The sequence below is a fragment of the Pseudophryne corroboree genome, chromosome 6 (genome assembly GCF_028390025.1).
Source record: "Pseudophryne corroboree isolate aPseCor3 chromosome 6, aPseCor3.hap2, whole genome shotgun sequence".
Taxonomy (NCBI): Eukaryota; Metazoa; Chordata; class Amphibia; order Anura; family Myobatrachidae; genus Pseudophryne; species Pseudophryne corroboree.
Genome location: NC_086449.1, coordinates 11,713,211 through 11,734,361, shown reverse-complemented (window position 1 = coordinate 11,734,361; position 21,151 = coordinate 11,713,211). Strand labels below are relative to the sequence as shown.

Genomic DNA, 21,151 nt, shown 5'->3' with positions numbered 1-21,151 from the left:
GTCCCATGAAAATCTCCTAGCATTGGGCATCTATGTTGCTGAAAATGCATCTAAGATGCAATGCAATTTGACTAAGACACATCAGAAGACTTTTCAGGTTCATTTGTATATCTGTGTGCCCTCTTCCCTCATGTGTTTTCCCTTACCTCTCTTATACTGTCATCTCTTCCACAGTGCCTACATCCGCACCTACAGTAACCCTTGGGTTCTGGCACCCTGAGTATTATGACTACTGGTGCACCGATGTGTGCAAACCTTATTCCTGTTCTGCAATGTTCTATACTGTAATTCACTTCTTTCTTGTTTTTTTCACACTGTTTCTGTTTATGTACTTCGTAAGATGTGGCAGACTCCTTGTGCGTGTTACAAAAAAATAGTAATAAAAATAATAAGAGGACATATTATAATGCTTTATTCTGCACATATAGAACATTATGAAATTGTTTACCCTTTCTGTGTTACTTATAATGTAAAAAATGTGTAATAATGGTGATGGTCTTACATCCATCATACTTCTGAGGAATACTGCACAGCAGAACATCTAAAAACCAGTATCTGAATTCTAAAAAAACTTCTTATGAGCAGACAGAAATCATTAAATGTAAGTAATTCGCGAAGAAACTTGAATGAACATTAAATCTCTTACCTCAAATTAGCTATATAAAGTATGCTTTTTATTTACTAAATATGACTAGGAGAGCCCTATATGAATCCTAATGTTTTACAAAGAATTATCTACAGCAGTAAGATTGTGCATTGTTCTCATAATGTTCCGTTTCACCTCTTGGTTCCTCAAGCTGTATATCAGAGGGTTCAGCATTGGTGTTACCACTGAATAGAAGATGGCAGCTGTTTTGTCTAGTTTTTCAAAATCAGTGGAAGCAGAGCGTAGGTAGGTAAACATAACTGCTCCAAAGAAGATACATATGCACGTGAGATGTGAGGAGCAGGTGCTGAATGCTTTCTGCCTTCCTTCAGTAGATTTAATCCTTAAAATTGAACTAATAATGAGAGTGTATGAGACCAGTATAATCATCAAACAACAGACGCCAGAAGAACCTACCAAGTAAAATGTTATCATGTCACAGGAGACGGTGTCAGAGCAGGACAGTCTGAGCAATGAAGGAGAGTGACAATAAAAATGGTTTATAAGGTTGGACCTGCAGAACTGGAGACTGAACACACAGCTGGTCTGCATTGTTGACTGCAAGAAGCCAATGGAGGTGACAAGGGAAACAAGACATATACATTTGTTCTTAGTCATTATTGACACATAGTGGAGCGGGTGGCAGATAGCAGCATATCGGTCATATGCCATGTTGGAAAGTAGAAGACCCTCACTACATGCTAAGGCAGCAAGGAAGTAAAACTGTATGGCACAGCCACTGAATGAGATGGTCTTACTTACAGAAATGAGGTCATGCATCATTTTAGGAGTGATACCTGTGGAGTAGAAAATGTCTAACAGAGAGAGGAAGCTAAGGAAGAAGTACATCGGAGTATGGAGGGTTGTGCTGCTGTAGATAATTGCCATCATGCCAATATTTGCCAGTATGGTCACCATATAAATGTGTAAGAAGAGTATGAAGAGGAATGTTGCAAGTTTACTATTGTCAGTTAGTCCAGAAAACACAAAGACATTCACTTGGGTCTTGTTTATGACTTCCATATAAATCTCTCTCTCTCTCTCTCTAGAGGGGAGAAAAAGTCAAATGTTTAAAGTAAAAGACACTTCCCAAGATCATCTCAAAATAAAAATTAAATAAATGCAAGATAAACTCAGTTTATACAACCTGACATTGATGACATTAATAAGACCACAACATTTACCTTGTAAGTCCATTACAAGGAGCTTTTAGTCATTTTTAGCATACTTCAGCTCATATCTGAAAGAAACATAACAAGTTAGAGTTGATGACTAAACTATCGCACTTCATGCAGAGACCAATTAATAATAATAGCAGTCTATAAAATGCAAAAAGAAAGAAAAAACATAATTGTCTTTTGCTCAATGACATATCAAATACTATAAAAATAAATAAAGGTATTGATAAAGTAGTGAGCCAAGATTTTGGCATTGTCCTGGTGCCACAGTGTAGGGGTGTCAGTATGAGCACCTGGTGATTATTTATTTTATATTATAACAAATTATACTGTGCATGAGAACTGAATTCTGCTCATTTACTTATCCATTGTAGCTTACACAGTGCTAAATCTATGTGAATGTGTATGAGGAGGACAAATGGCTGCATTTGCATGAAAAGGGAAAATTACTTCGATTATCCTTCCTCTAAAAGGCAGTATAAAAAGAAAAATATATTATTTAAAAAAGCATAGTTTAGGGAATCATAAAAATGCAAACAATAAGGAAAGCCAATAATTTAGAAATAATAGGCAAACTCAAATTAGATGACTAGGTAGAAACAGGAATTATGTTTATGAGATCTCTGAAGGGGGGTTTATCTGGTACAAAAGGAGTGAAGTAACATTTTATGGGACAAGATGAGTCCTGCTGATCTGATCATAGCATCGTCCAGCATGATAAGTCTATGGTGACTAATTACTGTATGTTCAATAATAATGGACTTTACTCATATTGAATTAGGTATTCTTTCCTTAAAAAATAAACCTCACCTCTTGAATATTCATCATGGACATGATTCTTCTTGAAAATGTTCTTTTTAAAATTATTTATTTAAAATGGTTCACTTAGACAATGACAATACAGTATTAGACTAATATAACCAATAATTAATGATTTAATCATTTTGTAATCAATGTGTTTGGAGCATTATTTTATCCAAAAATAAATTTTAGTCAGCTGAAATAACAAACCAGAACAAAACACCTGTCATCAGAAATAAAAAAAAATTTTTTAAATGGACAAAACAAAAATAATTCAAAGCATTACATATTTGTGATGACTTAATGCAGCTCTCATGAAAAATTCCCAAAATATGTTAGCAGCACAGGAGCGACATCCATAATATAGGAGTACCATTCAATATACATTCCCTTTACTGTAAAATAAAAAGTACTGTAGGACACCTAGTTTAAATATTAATTAAAATATTAATATTAAATGGGCTGGAATATTTTTCTTAAGTTGTTGGTATCAGTGAGTAACAGTGTACTTAAGTTATATGGTATTTGTATATTTAAAATTAATATAAAAAAATACATATATTCATTATAAATAATGTGTTTGGAGCTTCTTACCTGTCTTGTTGAGACACAAGATTTATAAAGCTTCTATTGTACGTGAATCCTGTTCCATTTTTATACTACATTTAATTACCCAGGAGTATAATTATTCTCTGCCACAGAGCATGTAGCGTTCATTAGTTTAAACTAGAATCTAATTAATTAGTAACCTGTTTATTTGTATTTGTGGACAAGTATAACCCTGTTATAAGGAAATAATTTTTTTACATTAAATTAATTTCTCTTTCACATGCTGTAGTTGTTTGGTTTTATATTAATATATTTGCTCAACTGGTATTTTTCCTGAAAAACCAGCCAATCATAGAGGTTGTTGGACATAATCACAGAGTTTTAATTTTGTGATACCTTCCATGGAATGGGTTATTTGTGTTGTAATTTACATTTGTGCCAACTACAGTATAGTCTATAAAAGAGGCAGAATGACAATGATCTATATTTTGTGATCCATGCAGTGGTTTGAAGTAAAGTCAGGAATATATATATCGATTGAATTGCTCTGGAGCAGATTAACAACTTCCCAAATAATAATATTAATTATTAATTAATTAATACATGCTATGCAGTCACTATAACAACATTCATAGTGTTAATACCATAATGTTCACAGTAATAATCTCAACATGGTAAACAGTTCCAAAGGATTGGGTATGCGTAACCGGCAGTAGGGATCCCGACGGTCAGCATACCTATGTTGGGAACCCTTCCGCAGAAATGCCAACAGGGTGGCCAACTAAGAGTTGGAATAGACCCTGTATCTCAGGATACCATGTGTCTGCATTTTAAGCTGGTGGGATTCCGTCGTTGGTATCCTGACAGCCAGGATCTCGACTACCGGTAACATAACCGCATCCCATTCCGAATGGCAGTTTTACATATCTCTTTAAATGAAGAATATATTTATTGCAATGCTTTATTTTTTACAGCAGTTATAAACTAATATTGAACTATTTTGTTTTTTTCACCTTTTAAGTTTGTTACATAATTTAATAAAATTGCAGAATTGTAATCCAATTTTATATAAGATCAATATTAAAAAAATACCAGAAATATCTAAAATAGAAATAATTACAACAAACACTTTCAAAACGTTTATTTATTTTATTGCAACATGTGGTTGGTGGTGGTGAGGATGATGATATGATGATGATGATGATGATGATGATGATGATTATCATGATTGTGTTGATCCGTTTTGATTCTTTAAGGTAATTTTTTCCAAGACTAACATTTCTACCATGCCTGATTTGTCCTTGTTATATTGCTTTGCTTGTCTGACTTTTAGCTACAGACACTTGTTGGCATAATAGAAAAAGAGGATAATAAAATTTAATATACTGTATATACTGGCAGTCTATCCGGTGGGACCAAGGGACAGGCCATGCTGTCTTCAGCTTTATACAGTGGTTATACCACATGAGTCATGACCCATGAGGGGGTGTCAATGGGACAAGGTTGATTAGGTATAAGTGTAAGGATGTGCCCTGTGGGCACATCCATGGTGCTGTCCCTAGCTGGGGGCAGCGCTGGGGCAGCTTGTCTGTCCCCAGCGCGGAGTGTGCGGCGGCGGGTGCCTGGTGCAGGGATCGGATGTTTCCCTGCACCAGGCTGTCGGCGGCGGAGAGCGGCGTGGCGGCGCTTTAAACTTGGCGCCGCTGGGGCCGCCAATGAGAAGCGCCGCCCGCGGCTTTTTGAATCCGGCGCCTCCAGCGAGCCAATCGCGGCTCGCGGGGCGCCGGCCAATCAGGAGCAGGCGCGGCGAGCCAATCGGCGCTCGCCGCGTCATAGGCCCCGCCCCCGGCGTCTGACATCAGACGCCGGGTGGGAGCCTGAAGAAAAGGCCGCACCGAAGAGCGGCAAAGAAGATGGGCGGGAGCCAGAACAGAGGACGGCGCGGAAGAGCGCGAAGAGAACAGACGCCGCAAGGAGGAGCCGGAAGAGGTTGTCGCGGTGGGAGTTCGGGTGGCCGCGGAAGAGGCCTGAAGACGTCCGGCGGCAGGAAGATGTCCAGCGGCGGCTGGACGCGGCGAGGCGACGGTGGCGCCGCTGGCCAGGACGGGCCAGCGGCCGAAGATTGAAGGAGAGCGCCGGAGAGGTCACCAGGGGTGGGAAGCAGAGAGCGGGCGAAGCTCCCCCCTGGTGCCTCTTCCAGCGGGTCAGGAAGGCCCTTTTCAGGTGTCCCGGTACCCGCTCCTCCCTAGACCACCGGGTGTTCGGGCAATAGGCCCGTGGGCACAGTCAGGCCCTCCCGGCCTGTGGGCATGTAGTCGGGACCTCCCGGCCCGTGGGCATTGAGTCGGGCCTCCTGGCCCGTGGGGCATGTAGTCGGGCCCTCCAGGCCCGTGTCCAAGATAGGCAGGCACTAGGCCTGGGGGCACAGGTTGGGCACTAGGCCCATAAGGATAGTCAGGCCACAGGCCTGTGGGCAGTTAGGCAGGCATTAGGCCCGGGGGCAAATCAGGCAATAGGCCTGTGGGGCATTAGAGGGCATTAGGCCCTAGTGTATTTTGGCCAAGTAGGTACAGATAAGGTGACCCTGGGCACAACCTCGCCAGAGGGACCTCGGAATTCCCTGACCCGCGGACAATGGAAGTCGTGAGGAACTTTGTAGGGACTACAAAGGAAAAAGGGGGGGGGGGGAATGTAAGGATGTGCACTGTGGGCACATACATGTTGCTGTCCCTAGCTGGGGGCAGCGCTGGGGCAGCTTGTCTGTCCCCAGCGCGGAGTGTGCGGCGGCGGGTGCCTGGTGCAGGGATCGGATGTTTCCCTGCACTAGGCTGTCGTCGGCGGAGAGCGGCGCGGGGGCGTTTTAAACTTGGCGCCGCTGGGGCCGCCAATGATAAGCGCCGCCCGTGGCTTTTTGAATCCGGCGCCTCCAGCGAGCCAATCGCGGCTCGCGGGGCGCCGGCCAATCAGGAGCAGCCGCGGCGAGCCAATCGGCGCTCGCCGCGTCATAGGCCCCGCCCCCGGCGTCTGACGTCAGACGCCGGGCGGGAGCCAGAAGAAAAGGCCGCGGTGAAGAGCGGCAAAGAAGACGGGCGGGAGCCAGAACAGAGGACGGCGCGGAAGAGCGCGAAGAGAACAGACGCCGCAAGAAGGAGCCGGAAGAGGTCGTCGCGGTGGGAGTTCAGGTGGCCGCGGAAGAGGCCTGAAGACGTCCGGCGGCAGGAAGATGTCCAGCGGCGGCTGGACGCAGCGAGGCGACAGCGGCGCCGCTGGCCAGGATGGGCCAGCGGCCGAAGATTGAAGGAGAGCGCCGGAGAGGTCACCAGGGGTGGGAAGCAGAGAGCTGGCGAAGCTCCCCCCTGGTGCCTCTTCCAGCAGGTCAGGTAGGCCCTTTTCAGGTGCCCCGGTACCCGCTCCTCCCTAGACCACCGGGTGTTCGGGCAATAGGCCCGTGGGCACAGTCAGGCCCTCCCGGCCTGTGGGCATGTAGTCGGGCCCTCCCGGCCCGTGGGCATTGAGTCGGGCCTCCTGGCCCGTGGGGCATGTAGTCGGGCCCTCCAGGCCCGTGTCCAAGATAGGCAGGCACTAGGCCTGGGGGCCCAGGTTGGGCACTAGGCCCATAAGGATAGTCAGGCCACAGGCCTGTGGGCAGTTAGGCGTGCATTAGGCCCGGGAGCAAATCAGGCAGTAGGCCTGTGGGGCATTAGAGGGCATTAGGCCCTAGTGTATTTTGGCCAAGTAGGTACAGATAAGGTGACCCTGGGCACAAGGCCCAGGTCACCCAACGGGCAGCAAGTTAGGCGGGCGCTAGGCCCGTGGGCGAAGTCAGGCCTCCGGCCTGTGTGCAGTTAGGGGGCGCTAGGCCCAGCGAATCAGTGTTTTCCCCGGGGTGACTAAAGGTGGCACTGGGCATTAGGCTCAGGCCACCCTGAGAGTACGGTAGGTGGGTGAGCTGTGCGGCCCCCACTACTGGGTGTTCTGTGTCGGGTAGATAAAGGGACTGTACCGTCGCTTGCATTGTGTATCGTGATGTATGTTACCGTGCGGGGCGAAGTGTGAGCTCGTTAAGTGTGTTAGTTTTGTTGCACCACACCCACAGAGCTAGTTTGAGGGCTCTGCCGTTGTAGGTAGCATAGGGTGTGACACTAGGTTAGAGTTAGGCCCCGCATGGCTGTTTGCTTGTTTGTTTATCTCATTACAGGGACCTGTAAGAGAAGAAGACGTTCGCAGTGCGAAACTGACGGTGAGTAACATCTGTGTGCGTTTGTCCCTTGTCTGTCCCCGAGCGCCGGAATCGGGATTGCTCACGAACGTGAGAATCCTTTTCATCACACTACGTGCGAAAGCGCGAGTGTGTGAAATCTGGGTGGCTGAGGCTTTGTGCCGGTGATGACCATTCACCCAACCGGTGAAGGTCGCGGCCACCCCTGGGGTATCCCCTGTTCCAGTGGAAGAAGGGTCGATACCCCCTTTAATGTAAACCATTCTCTCCTCAGCTCGGTCGTCGGTCAGCTCCGAGAGGGAATCGCCTTGTCCGGATCCGATTGAAGATTTCCAGGTCCGTCGAGGGTTCCGGTACCTGAAGGTGAGAGAGAGCGGCGCCTGGTGAGTACCGCGTCTACACCTGCACGGCAGCAGGCACCACCACACGCACCCCGCAGGCCCGCACCTCTCACATAAGTTTGATACAAATCTTGTGGTAGCCAGCCAACAGGGCTTTTCAGTCTGGTACGAGTTTCATCTTCTGGAATCATATGTGTAATTACCTGCTTGTGAATAAAACTTTTATGAAATATAGAGCACCTCTTTTTCTTTTATCTGTGAACAAGAATTGGGTACCCCGTGGATCCCAGTATTATTTCAAAAGGGGAGCTGCAGTCTTATGTAAAAGACATCAGTGCTAACATTACATTAGAAGTCTACTGGTGTGCAGCTGGACAGTAAATATATAAGAATAATAGCACCTCCATAATTATATATATGTATTTTTATATATATATATATATATATATATATATATATATATATGTCATCCCGGAGGATGGGATGCCGGCTGTCAATATCCCGCTGCACTCACCACAGGTTATATTCTTACTCTATGGGTGTCATGGACACTCACGGGTGGAAATAACCCTGGCGAGTGCTGTTGACATTTCCAGCTGTCGGGATTCCGTTGTAAGGATCCTGAAAACCCGGGATCAGGATATTAACTTCATCTCTCTATATATATATCCACAAGAATCTGACCTCACATCTTCAATTTTATAAAAAATTTCCAACAACGAGGGGCATCCAGCTGGCAGTCCCAAGCTGGATACTCTAGAGCAGATGGTAGGATAATACATCAGACTCTCCAGTAGGATTTAGGCACAAATATTATAAGAATTATCTGTCCTTTATGGACATTACAGTATTCCATGAAAATTCCACAAACACTTTTCATAAAGTGACAGACAGGAGCACTACATTATGTGCAACAAGCAACCAGCCCCCTTGACTCAGAATTAGCCTGCCCATTTCCCAATTCCTGAGAGTTTTGAAGAATAAATCTAACACTGTTACATAAAAGAAACAGATTTAAGAAACAGGTTTAAACACAGAGGGTCATTTAATGGCATAATTAATGGCTTTATTTCTTGAGCAAGACAGAGGTTCAACCAGAGACTAACAGAGACCACAAGCACACGCATGACTTTTGTGAGCAGGTTTGATTACACTACAATGGACATCAGATGGATAGTGGAAAAAAAAGTAGCATATTATTTCTTCAGATCCGGTCTTAAAAAATGAGCTGCAGTATCCTCCACTGTTGGCCGATCACAGAGGTTTAAACTTAAAACAGCTCTTTATGTGACCTACAGCCCGGCCTAAGAAGCCCAACACTTCCTGGCCTCAGACAGCCAAACTAGGTTGTTACAAGTTTTCTGGGTGTGTGACGTGTAGATCCCTGCTCCCTAGTCCAACATTTTCTCAACCACTAAGTGGAAAAGCCATTAAAATCACATATAGATGACACTACTTGATAGACCTTGTTATTTACTTTCTTTTGTGCCCATGTGACAATGCTTATGTCAGGATGACTACCCATACTTTTATGGAAAGAATGGAGAGCCATAAATAATTTGACAAGTGTTTCTAACAGGTACCTCAGATGAGCCTGTAACAATACATTTTGTACAACATGGACACCAAGGCCAATATGTACTAAGAATTCGAGTTTGTCCGATTTGTGGTTTTTTTTTCTAAGTCCCAATCCAGGAATTCACTAAGCACCAATCTCGGCAGTGTTTCGACTATTCGTAATGGTTTGATTAGCAAAGATCAGAAATATGAATGAATAGACCATCGGTCAAACGCGGCTATTATTTCATACAATACGGGAATTCACTATTAATTCGTATTTGGGTGTTAGTCTCTGAGTGGTCAAATGCGGTCATATGTTTTTGCGATTCGTTAAAAAAAACTGCAAAAAAATAGACCTGCTTTTTTCAGCCGTGTTTACATATGCTGACACTTACAAATCATTCACACCTGACTTATCATGCCTTTAAAAGGGACACAAACTTGTCTCATCCAATATAATTTATTGCCTTATGTTTGCTGGAGTAAATTTGGAGTTTTAAAAGTCAATACACATTTTTCAACATATATCCATTATTACACACATTACTGTTAAAAGTTAAAATCTTTTTTATTTTGTGGGTTGTGCCTCAGGTTTTTAAATATGATTCTTCATTTTTTACACACACAAACATGCCAAAACAATAATATCATTCATTTTGGTTATATAAAATTATAAATGTACACAAACATATTAGGACACTTTTACACATCTCTATTGTGTTTTTCTTGTAAAGTCGTCTACAGAAGAAATGTAAACCAGTTTTAATTCACATTGTAAGTTGCATTGGTCATGGATGATTATGCCTGGCGGCCAATGATTGTGTGTGCAGGATCTGAGATTTATTGGAATCTAGAAAGAGTAATGATTATAAAAAAATCAAGTGGTCTGGTTACTTCCTGCTAAAGACATTCTTGCTGGCTGCCAGTTATTGTGTGTGCAGGATCTGAGATTGATTGGGATCTAGAAAGAGTAATGATTAGGAAAAAATCAAGTGGTCTGGTTACTTCCTGCTAACATCTATGTGCATCACAAACATTTCCCTCCTCCAGAAAATGGCAAAAATGGTAAAGAATAAATGTGCATACAAATTTCCTGTTGCTGTTTGTACCACTTATAATTAATTATGTTGTTCAAATTGTCAAGGAGCTAAGTGTTATATATTTTTTAACAAACATACACTTACTAAGTATTGTGATTTACTTCTCTAAAATAAAAATGTGAGTTTACAATGTTAATTGATTTTGATTGGCTGCTTGTCCTGCCCTTTGCCTTTACCACTGTCATGTTGGCATGCTCTGGTGAAGCGTCTTGGTGGTGATGACATTGGCGTGATATTTGGAGTAGTCGTACCAGAACTGCTGCTTATTTGCTGATGTTGTGGAGGGACGCTGTTACCAGGACTAGAAGCAGAAATAAAAAAAAAAACACATTAGCTAGCCATATGTTTGTTCAATTCTAACAAATCACTACACATCGAATACATGTCATTGACTGTTGCTTCCAGATATCCTGCATAGCAACATCATCACTCATAACTTAAATACATACATATGCCTGTTTGTGGCAAATGGGTCTGGTTACTTAATTGTGAAAGCAAACACATTAGTTTTCTTGTAGATCACACATACTCCACCATAAAAACACTTTGAAATCCAAAATGTGTTACCTTATATTTGTATTTAAACAAACATAGTAATGCTTTTATATGTATTTGGCAATGTTAGTTCAAACACACATGTGTTAAATTGTTACATTACCGTACTTTTTTCCTCAAAATAAACATGAGTTTCTGTTGCAGCATCTTACACACAATGTGTTACTGTATGGCTGAAGTGAACATACATATATTTACAGGATGTGGACAAGGCCATTTTGCTCAGATTCCATTTCATCTTTTACTGACTTTGGTAAGTATATCATATTTTGATGTGTTTGGACTTAATGTGTTTAAGTAAAAGTTTGAATAATATATTTGTATTTTATTTTTTACAGTTTGATACTTACAATCAAGTTGAGGGGAGTGTGGTTCACGTCTTGGAGGTGTGTCCAAAATTTGGAGTGTGGGGCCCGAACATACTGTCGATAATCTTCATAGCGGGGTAGCCTGCTGTGGTTGGCCCTGGACATCAGACCTTGCTTTCTATGCTGCCCCATTTTTTTTTTTTGGCTGTTGTGTTACTGAAGTCAAACTTATGCTGCTCCAGACTTCTTTTGATGGACCTAGTATTGAAAGTGAAATGTTGTTATGGCCATTCCTTTACAAACATACCCTATACTACAATGGACACTTTACCTGCTTTCGCCGTGTCAACATCATCAAATGTAATGGGAGTTACTGCAGTACAACCAGTACTGCTTTATTCCAACGCTGCAAAACCAAAATAAGAAATCATGTAATCATGCTATTGTGGATACATCCACCCATTATGCTTATAAACATTAATTAAATAAAAAGAGCGTGTTTTGCATTTTTATAAAACTTAAGGACCGTAAACCAAGAAACCACTACATGAAATAATAAAGATTCTCCAATAGCCATATGAACTATGGAAAGTGCAACACAGGAAAACATGTACAAGACACAGACATAGGACACAGGTAAAAATACAGTCAATAACAACCAAAAGCACACACTTCTTCATTTGGTAATGATAGGACAAATATTACATATGCAATATAGAAATTGCTCTGTGATGTGGCACTCCAAACACACATTACCACTATATGAGGCAACCAAAAATACACACACAAAAAAAACAAAAAACAGTGTTGTGTCTGCGTAAAAATACAGCCTCAAACTGAACAAACATTGTTGTTGTTTTTTTCCAAAAAACAAATCATTCAGTAATAAGGACATTACACATGTAAGTGGTTTTCAAACCACTTTCCACTACTCCAGCCTCTAACACGACAACCACAGTTTTAGCAACATTGCACATGGATAACATAAATCTCAAACCTAGTCAAAATTTAAACTTTCAAAATGTGCAAAAGGAATACATTATTGCAGGACAATTCTATGACACACCAAGTCCAAACCACACATGGAAAATATAGTGGAAAAAAAACATGACATACAAAAAAGTAAGATGTTACATTGGCTTTTGTAGAAAACATAACCCAAAACAAGGTATTTGCAGACACACACTTGAAGATGGGAGTAATATGCAACGTCACATGACACACATTGGAATTGAATAAAAACAAAAACATAGAATGTTCATGCAAATACACATGCTCACCATTCTTCCTGGGCCTATCTGAATCCCGGACATGGGTTGCAGAGACTACTTCAGGAGGTATTACACTCCGCATGAGCTCCTCATACTCCAGATATCTTGCAATATAGGGCTGGCCACCACCGGCTTTTCGAGCCGACTTCGTCTCCTTGGCCATTTTGGACTTGACACGTCGCTTTATGTCATAGTACCGTTTGTGGCACATGTCCTCCGTCTGCTTGACCTCCCCCTTACTATTGACAGCAGCAACAACTTTCGCACACAACATCGTCTTCTTCCGTGTTGGCACCTTGGCGGACTTAGGGCCAAATAACTGCCGCTGGTACTTCATCAGCTCCCGCACCAATGCCACATTTCTGCATATGTAAACTTGACATTCTGCCCAGTCTTATTAGTGGTGCGTGGCTGCGGAGCTGTCTGACTGTCACTATCACTGTCACTTGAGGCTGCTGCAGCAAACTCACCCACCTCCTCCACCTCACTAACCTCACTCACACTCACCTCCTCCACCTGACTGACCTCCTCCCCCTCACTCACACCCTCCACCTCACCCACCTGTGAGTCACACATAATTGTGTGTCTAAACACTTAACACAGAAAAATAAAAAGACAAACAACACACTCCGCAACTACCACTGCACAAATCACACACACACACACACACACACACACACACACACACACACACACACACACACACACAGTGACAAGGGACTATAAAAAAAAGACTTGGACCAAAAATGAGACAAAACCACAAAAAACAAGACTACAAGAATGACAAGACTACTTTCAAACACAATACTATACTCAGAAATCGCCCAAAAAGCTCCTCACTAAACCAACTACTCACCAACCTCCACAGCACAACCTCCCTCCTCACCACTAACTAAACCCATGAGGTGTGGACGGTTTGGGGCGAATTATTTATATGGTTGTGTACAGACACTCCTACCATCTGAAACAACTAAACTAAAAGTGAAAATGCGACCGTGGAAAAAGAAAACCCTGCTGTATTTAACTTAGAAAAACCCCCCACCAAAAACAACAAAAACACGTACGCAAACAACAATGACGGCCGTAAATGGTCCAAAAAAACCAGACTGGCAATGACATCGGAAAACACGAAAAGCATAAAGTCGAATGCTTCGTAACTTGGCGTATATAGTTTCAAAAAGTTGCATGAAAATGCACCCGCTACAAGACGAGTTTAAACACTACACAATCCGACAAAAACACGAATATTAGTAAATATCGGCCCAAGTGTCATCTCTCAAAAGGCGTATTATCAACTGGATGCTAAAACTGAGCAGTAAAATGGATTTACACATTGAAAATGGTTGCCTGGAGGTGAATTCAATCCTCCAAATGTATTCCTGTGATGAGTCAGAGCCTTTAATCCCCCTTGGTAGTATAATTTTTTCTATACTGCTTTTGCATTAGGTCAATTCTTGGTATTTTTGCTTTTTTCTAATACATGTAATTTTTCTCTGTTTGGTGTGTATTTTTATATAGTTGTGTCTTAGATAAACCTGAGACTATTCTGCACTTTTTTGAAATTAGAAATTATTTGTGGTGCTTTATGAAGTGTCCTCTAGTAGGCACTGCATTCTTCATTAAATTTAGATAGCCCTTTACCGCCCACATACATTACGGTGAATGTCATTTGCTCTGTTGTTATTAAAGTTTGTAGAAATCCTGCAGTGATGTCATGACATTGGCATCTTCCTTTATCTGCTGGGACTTGTTAGCAGATATTGCATGATGCAACGTCTGACAATTGACAATTAATTTACTTTGTATATTTGAATTTATGGGTTTAGATGCACATATTGAGCTTCTGTTGTATGTAGTGGAAATGTATATGATCGATCAGCAAATACTGAAAGACTTCCGGCTGTTGTAATGCATGTATTTCTAGTCGTTCACACGCACTTGACTTCAGCTATTGGGTGGCAATGCTCTGTGAACAGACCAGGTGTGGCTATTTAATGTGACTCAGGTAATATAGTTTTGTATATTGATATCTTTCTCTAGGATTATGGATTAATTACTATTTTGTTTATTGGTCTTAAAAAAGGGCTAAACCTGACTAAAATGTTGAAATGAATTATAACTTGGTGTTATAAACCCTTTGAACTTGCTTTTTCACTGGTGAGTGCCCATCTTTGCGTAACATATACAGTACCAGTCAAAAGTTTGGACACACCTTCTCATTCAACAGTTTTTATTTATTTTAATGGTTTTCTACATTGTAGTTTAATACTGAAGACATCAAAACTATGAAAGAACAAATATGGAATTATGTTGTAAACAAAAAAAAGTGTTAAACAAATCAAAATATGTTTTATATTTTAGATTCCTCAAAGTAGCCATGACGTAGTCTCCTGGTATGGTTTTCCAATAGTCTTGAAGGAGATCCCAGAGGTGCTGAGCACTTGTTCGCAGCTTTTCCTTAACTCTGCAGTCCAACTCATCCCAAACCATCTCAATTGGGTTTAGGTCGGGTGATTGTGGAGGCCAGGTCATCTGACGCAGCACTCCATCACTTTCCTTCTTGGTCAAGTAGCCCTTACATAGCCTGGAGGCGTGTTTGGGGTCATTGTCTTGTTGAAAAACAAATGATGGTCCCAGTAAGCGCAAACCAGATGGGATGGCATGGCACTGCAGAATGCTATGGTAGCCATGCTGGTTAAGTGTGCCTTGAATTTTGAATAAATCACCAACAGTGTCACTAGCAAAGCACCCCCACACCATCACACCTCCTCCTCCATGCTTCACAGTGGGAACCACACATGCAGAAACCACCCGCTCATCCTCTCTACGTCTCCCAAAGACACAGCCATTGGAACCAAAAATCTCAAATTTGGACTCATCTGACAAAAGTACAGATTTCCACTGCTCTAATGTCCATTCCTTGTGTTTCTTGGCCTAAACAATTCTCTTCTTCTTGTTGTTAATCCTCAGTAGTGGCTTCTTCGCAGCAATTCAACCATGAAGGCTTGATTCACGCAGACTCCTCTGAACAGTTGATGTTAAGATTTGTCTGCTACTTGAACTCTCTGAAGAATTTATGTGGGTCATAATCTGAGGTGCTGTTAAGCAGCGGTTTCTGAGGCTAGTAACTCTAATGAACTTATCCTCTGCAGCAGAGGTTACTCTTGGTCTTCCTTACCTGGGGCGGTCCGCATGAGAGCCAGTGTTATCATAGTGTTTGAGGGTTTTTGCAACTGGACTTGAGGATAGATTCAAAGTTCTTGAAATTCTCTGTATCGACTAACCTTCATGTCTTAAAGTAATGATGGACTGTAATTTCTTTTTGCTGAGTTGAGTGGTTAGTGCCATAATATGGATTACAACAGTAGTCAAATATGGGTGTCCACTGGGTATTAACCCTACCTCACAACACAACTGATGGTCTCAAACACATTAAGAAGGCAAGTCATTCCACAGATTGACTCTTGACAAGGAACACCTGTCAATTCAAAACCATTCCAGGAGACTACCTCATGAAGCTGATTGAGAGAATGCCAAGAGTGTGCAAAGCTGTCATCAAAGCAAAAGGGGATACTTTGAGGAATATAAACCATATTTTGAATTGTTTTACTCTTTTTTGTTTACAACATAATTCCATATTTGTTCTTTCATAGTTGATGTCTTCAGTATTAATCTATAATATAGAAAAAAAATTAAAATATATAAAAACCATTGAATGAGATGGTATGTACAAACTTTTGACTGGTACTGTAAAAATATATATATAAATATATATACTCACAGTTAACACTGCCCCATTCAGATCACACTACCTCCACACAGCCCCCTCCTCACACATCACACTGCCTCCACACAGCCCCCCACCTCACAAATCAAATTGCCTCTACACTGCCCCCTCCTCATAGATTCCACTGATTCCACACAGCCCCCTCCTCACACATCACACTGCCTCCACACAGCCCCCTTCCTCACACATCAAACTGCCTCCACACAGCTCCCTTCTCACACATCACACTGCCTCCACACAGCACCCTCCTCACACATCACACTGCCTCCACACAGCTCCCTTCTCACACATCACACTGCCTCCACACAGCCCCCCTCCTCACACATCAAACTGCCTCCACACAGCTCCCTTCTCACACATCACACTGCCTCCACACAGCCCCCTCCTCACACATCACACTGCCTCCACACAGCCCCCTCCTCACAGATTACACTGATTCCACACAGCCCCCCTCCTCACACATTATACTGCCTCCACACAGCCCCCTCCTCACAGATCACACTTCTTCCACACAGCCCCCTCCTCACACCTTACACTGCCTCTACAAAGTGCCCCTCCTCACAGATTACACACAGACCCCCTCATTACCCAATACACTGCCTGCACACAGCTTCCCTCCACACACATCACACTGCCTCCACACAGCCACTTCCTCACTCATCACACTGCCTCCACACAGCCCCCCTCCTCACAAATCAAATTGCCTCTACACTGCCCTCTCCTCATAGATTCCACTGATTCCACACAGCCACCTCCTCACACATCACACTGCCTCCACACAGCCCCCCTCCTCACACATCAAACTGCCTCCACACAGCTCCCTTCTCACACATCACACTGCCTCCACACAGCCCCCTCCTCACACATCACACTGCCTCCACACAGCCCCCTCCTCACACATCACACTGCCTCCACACTGCCCCCTCCTCACACATCACACTGCCTCCACACAGCTCCCTTCTCACACATCACACTGCCTCCACACAGCCCCCCTCCTCACACATCAAACTGCCTCCACACAGCTCCCTTCTCACACATCACACTGCCTCCACACAGCCCCCTCCTTAAACATCACACTGCCTCCACACAGCCCCCTCCTCACAGATTCCACTGATTCCACACAGCCCCCCTCCTCACACATTATACTGCCTCCACACAGCCCCCTCCTCACAGATCACACTTCCTCCACACAGCCCCCTCCTCACACATCACACTGCCTCCACACAGCCCCCTCCTCACACCTTACACTGCCTCTACAAAGTGCCCCTCCTCACAGATTACACACAGACCCCCTCATTACCCAATACACTGCCTGCACACAGCTTCCCTCCTCACACATCACACTGCCTCCACACAGCCCCTTCCTCACTCATCACACTGCCTCCACACAGCCCCCCTCCTCACAAATCAAATTGCCTCTACACTGCCCCCTCCTCATAGATTCCACTGATTCCACACAGCCCCCTCCTCACACATCACACTGCCTCCACACAGCCCCCCTCCTCACACATAAAACTGCCTCCACACAGCTCCCTTCTCACACATCACACTGCCTCCACACAGCCCCCTCCTCACACATCACACTGCCTCCACACAGCCCCCTCCTCACACATCACACTGCCTCCACACAGCCCCCTCCTCACACATCACACTGCCTCCACACAGCTCCCTTCTCACACATCACACTGCCTCCACACAGCCCCCCTCCTCACACATCAAACTGCCTCCACACAGCTCCCTTCTCACACATCACACTGCCTCCACACAGCCCCCTCCTCACACATCACACTGCCTCCACACAGCCCCCTCCTCACAGATTCCACTGATTCCACACAGCCCCCCTCCTCACACATTATACTGCCTCCACACAGCCCCCTCCTCACAGATCACACTTCTTCCACACAGCCCCCTCCTCACACCTTACACTGCCTCTACAAAGTGCCCCTCCTCACAGATTACACACAGACCCCCTCATTACCCAATACACTGCCTGCACACAGCTCCCCTCCTCACACATCACACTGCCTCCACACAGCCCCTTCCTCACTCATCACACTGCCTCCACACAGCCCCCCTCCTCACAAATCAAATTGCCTCTACACTGCCCCCTCCTCATAGATTCCACTGATTCCACACAGCCCCCTCCTCACACATCACACTGCCTCCACACAGCCCCCCTCCTCACACATCAAACTGCCTCCACACAGCTCCCTTCTCACACATCACACTGCCTCCACACAGCCCCCTCCTCACACATCACACTGCCTCCACACAGCCCCCTCCTCACACATCACACTGCCTCCACACAGCCCCCTCCTCACACATCACACTGCCTCCACACAGCCCCCTCCTCACACATCACACTGCCTCCACACAGCCCCCTCCTCACACATCACACTGCCTCCACACAGCCCCCTCCTCACAGATTACACTGATTCCACACAGCCCCCCTCCTCACACATTATACTGCCTCCACACAGCCCCCTCCTCACACATCACACTGCCTCCACACAGCCCCCTCCTCACACATCACACTGCCTCCAGACAGCCCCCTCATCACACATCACACTGCCTCCACACAGCTCCCTCCTCACACATCACACTGCCTCCACACAGCCCCCTCCTCACAGATCACACTTCCTCCGCACAGCCCCCTCCTCACACATCACACTGCCTCCACACAGCCCCCTCCTCACACATCACACTGCCTCCACACAGCCCCCCTCCTCACACATCACACTGCCTCCACACAGCCCCCTCCTCACAGATTACACTGATTCCACACAGCCCCCCTCCTCACACATTATACTGCCTCCACACAGCCCCCTCCTCACACATCACACTGCCTCCAGACAGCCCCCTCCTCACAGATTACACTGATTCCACACAGCCCCCCTCCTCACACATTATACTGCCTCCACACAGCCCCTCCTCACACATCACACTGCCTCCACACAGCCCCCTCCTCACACATCACACTGCCTCCAGACAGCCCCCTCCTCACACATCACACTGCCTCCACACAGCTCCCTCCTCACACATCACACTGCCTCCACACAGCCCTTTCCTCACAGATCACACTTCCTCCACACAGCCCCCTCCTCACACATCACACTGCCTCCACACAGCCCCCTCCTCACACATCACACTGCCTCCACACAGCCCCCTCCTCACAGATCACACTGCCTCCACACAGCCCCCTCCTCACACATCACACTGCCTCCACACAGCCCCCTCCTCACAGATCACACTTCCTCCACACAGCCCACTCCTCACACATCACACTGCCTCCACACAGCCCCCTCCTCACAGATTCCACTGATTCCACACAGCCCCCCTCCTCACACATTATACTGCCTCCACACAGCCCCCTCCTCACACATCACACTGCCTCCAGACAGCCCCCTCCTCACACATCACACTGCCTCCACACAGCCCCCTCCTCACAGATCACACTTCCTCCACACAGCCCCCTCCTCACACATTACACTGATTCCACACAGCCCCCTCCTCACACATCACACTGCCTCCACACAGCCCCCTCCTCATACCTTACACTGCCTCTACAAAGTGCCCTTCCTCACAGATTACACACAGACTCCGTCATTACCCAATACACTGCCTGCACACAGCTCCCCTCCTCACACATCACACTGCCTCCACACAGCCCCTTCCTCACTCATCACACTGCCTCCACACAGCCCCCTCCTCACACATCACACTGCCTCCACACAGCTCCCCACCTCACACATCACACTGCCTCCACACAGCCCCTTCCTCACTCATCAAACTGCCTCCACACAGCCCCCCTCCTCACAGATTACACTGCCTGCACACAGCTCCCCTCCTCACACCTCACACTGCCTCCACACAGCCCCTTCCTCACTCATCACACTGCCTCCACACAGCCCCTTCCTCACTCATCACACTGCCTCCACACAGCCCCCCTCCTCACAGATTACACTGATTCCACACAGCCCCCCTCCTCACACATTATACTGCCTCCACACAGCCCCCTCCTCACACATCACACTGCCTCCACACAGCCCCCTCCTCACAGATTACACTGATTCCACACAGCCCCCCTCCTCACACATTATACTGCCTCCACACAGCCCCCTCCTCACACATCACACTGCCTTCAGACAGCCCCGTCCTCACACATCACACTGCCTCCACACAGCCCCCTTCCTCACTCATCACACTGCCTCCAGAAAGCCCCCTCCTCACACATCACACTTCCTCCACACAGCCCCCTCCTCACACATCACACTGCCTCCACACAGCCCCTTCCTCACTCATCACACTGCCTCGACACAGCCCCCTCACACATTACACTGCCTCCACACAGCCCCTCCTCACACATCACACTGCCTCCACACAGCCCCCTCCTCACACATCACACTGCCTCCACACAGCCCCCTCCTCACACATCACACTGCCTCCACACAGCCCCCTCCTCACACATCACACTGCCTCCACACAGCCCCCTCCTCACAGATTACACTGATTCCACACAGCCCCCCTCCTCACACATTATACTGCCTCCACACAGCCCCCTCCTCACACATCACACTGCCTCCAGACAGCCCCCTCCTCACACATCAAACTGCCTCCACACACCCCCCTCCTCACAGATCACACTTCCTCCACACAGCCCCCTCCTCACACCTTACACTGCCTCTACAAAGTGCCCCTCCTCACAGATTACACACAGACCCCCTCATTACCCAATACACTGCCTGCACACAGCTTCCCTCCTCACACATTATACTGCCTCCACACAGCCCCCTCCTCACACATCACACTGCCTCCACACAGCCCCCTCCTCACAGA

General features: G+C 45.6%; 2 protein-coding genes across 2 annotated transcripts in view; both read right to left on the bottom strand.

The window, feature by feature from the left end:
• Positions 1-721: 721 nt before the first annotated feature.
• On the bottom strand, positions 722-1,669 carry LOC134933969 (olfactory receptor 5B12-like). Its single transcript, XM_063929500.1, has one exon. It carries the CDS (start codon positions 1,667-1,669, stop codon positions 722-724), a length of 948 nt encoding a protein of 315 aa, XP_063785570.1.
• Positions 1,670-1,855: 186 nt separating this feature from the next.
• The window catches only part of LOC134933968 (olfactory receptor 5B12-like), a 61,198-nt gene continuing 41,902 nt past the window's right edge, over positions 1,856-21,151 (bottom strand). The window contains exons 3-6 of the mRNA XM_063929499.1: positions 16,038-16,201; positions 10,571-10,695; positions 3,571-3,628; positions 1,856-1,886 (exon numbers count right to left, since the gene is read on the bottom strand). Of these exons, the coding sequence (XP_063785569.1) occupies positions 1,856-1,886; positions 3,571-3,628; positions 10,571-10,695; positions 16,038-16,201 (378 nt within the window). The remainder of the gene's footprint in view (positions 1,887-3,570; positions 3,629-10,570; positions 10,696-16,037; positions 16,202-21,151) is intronic.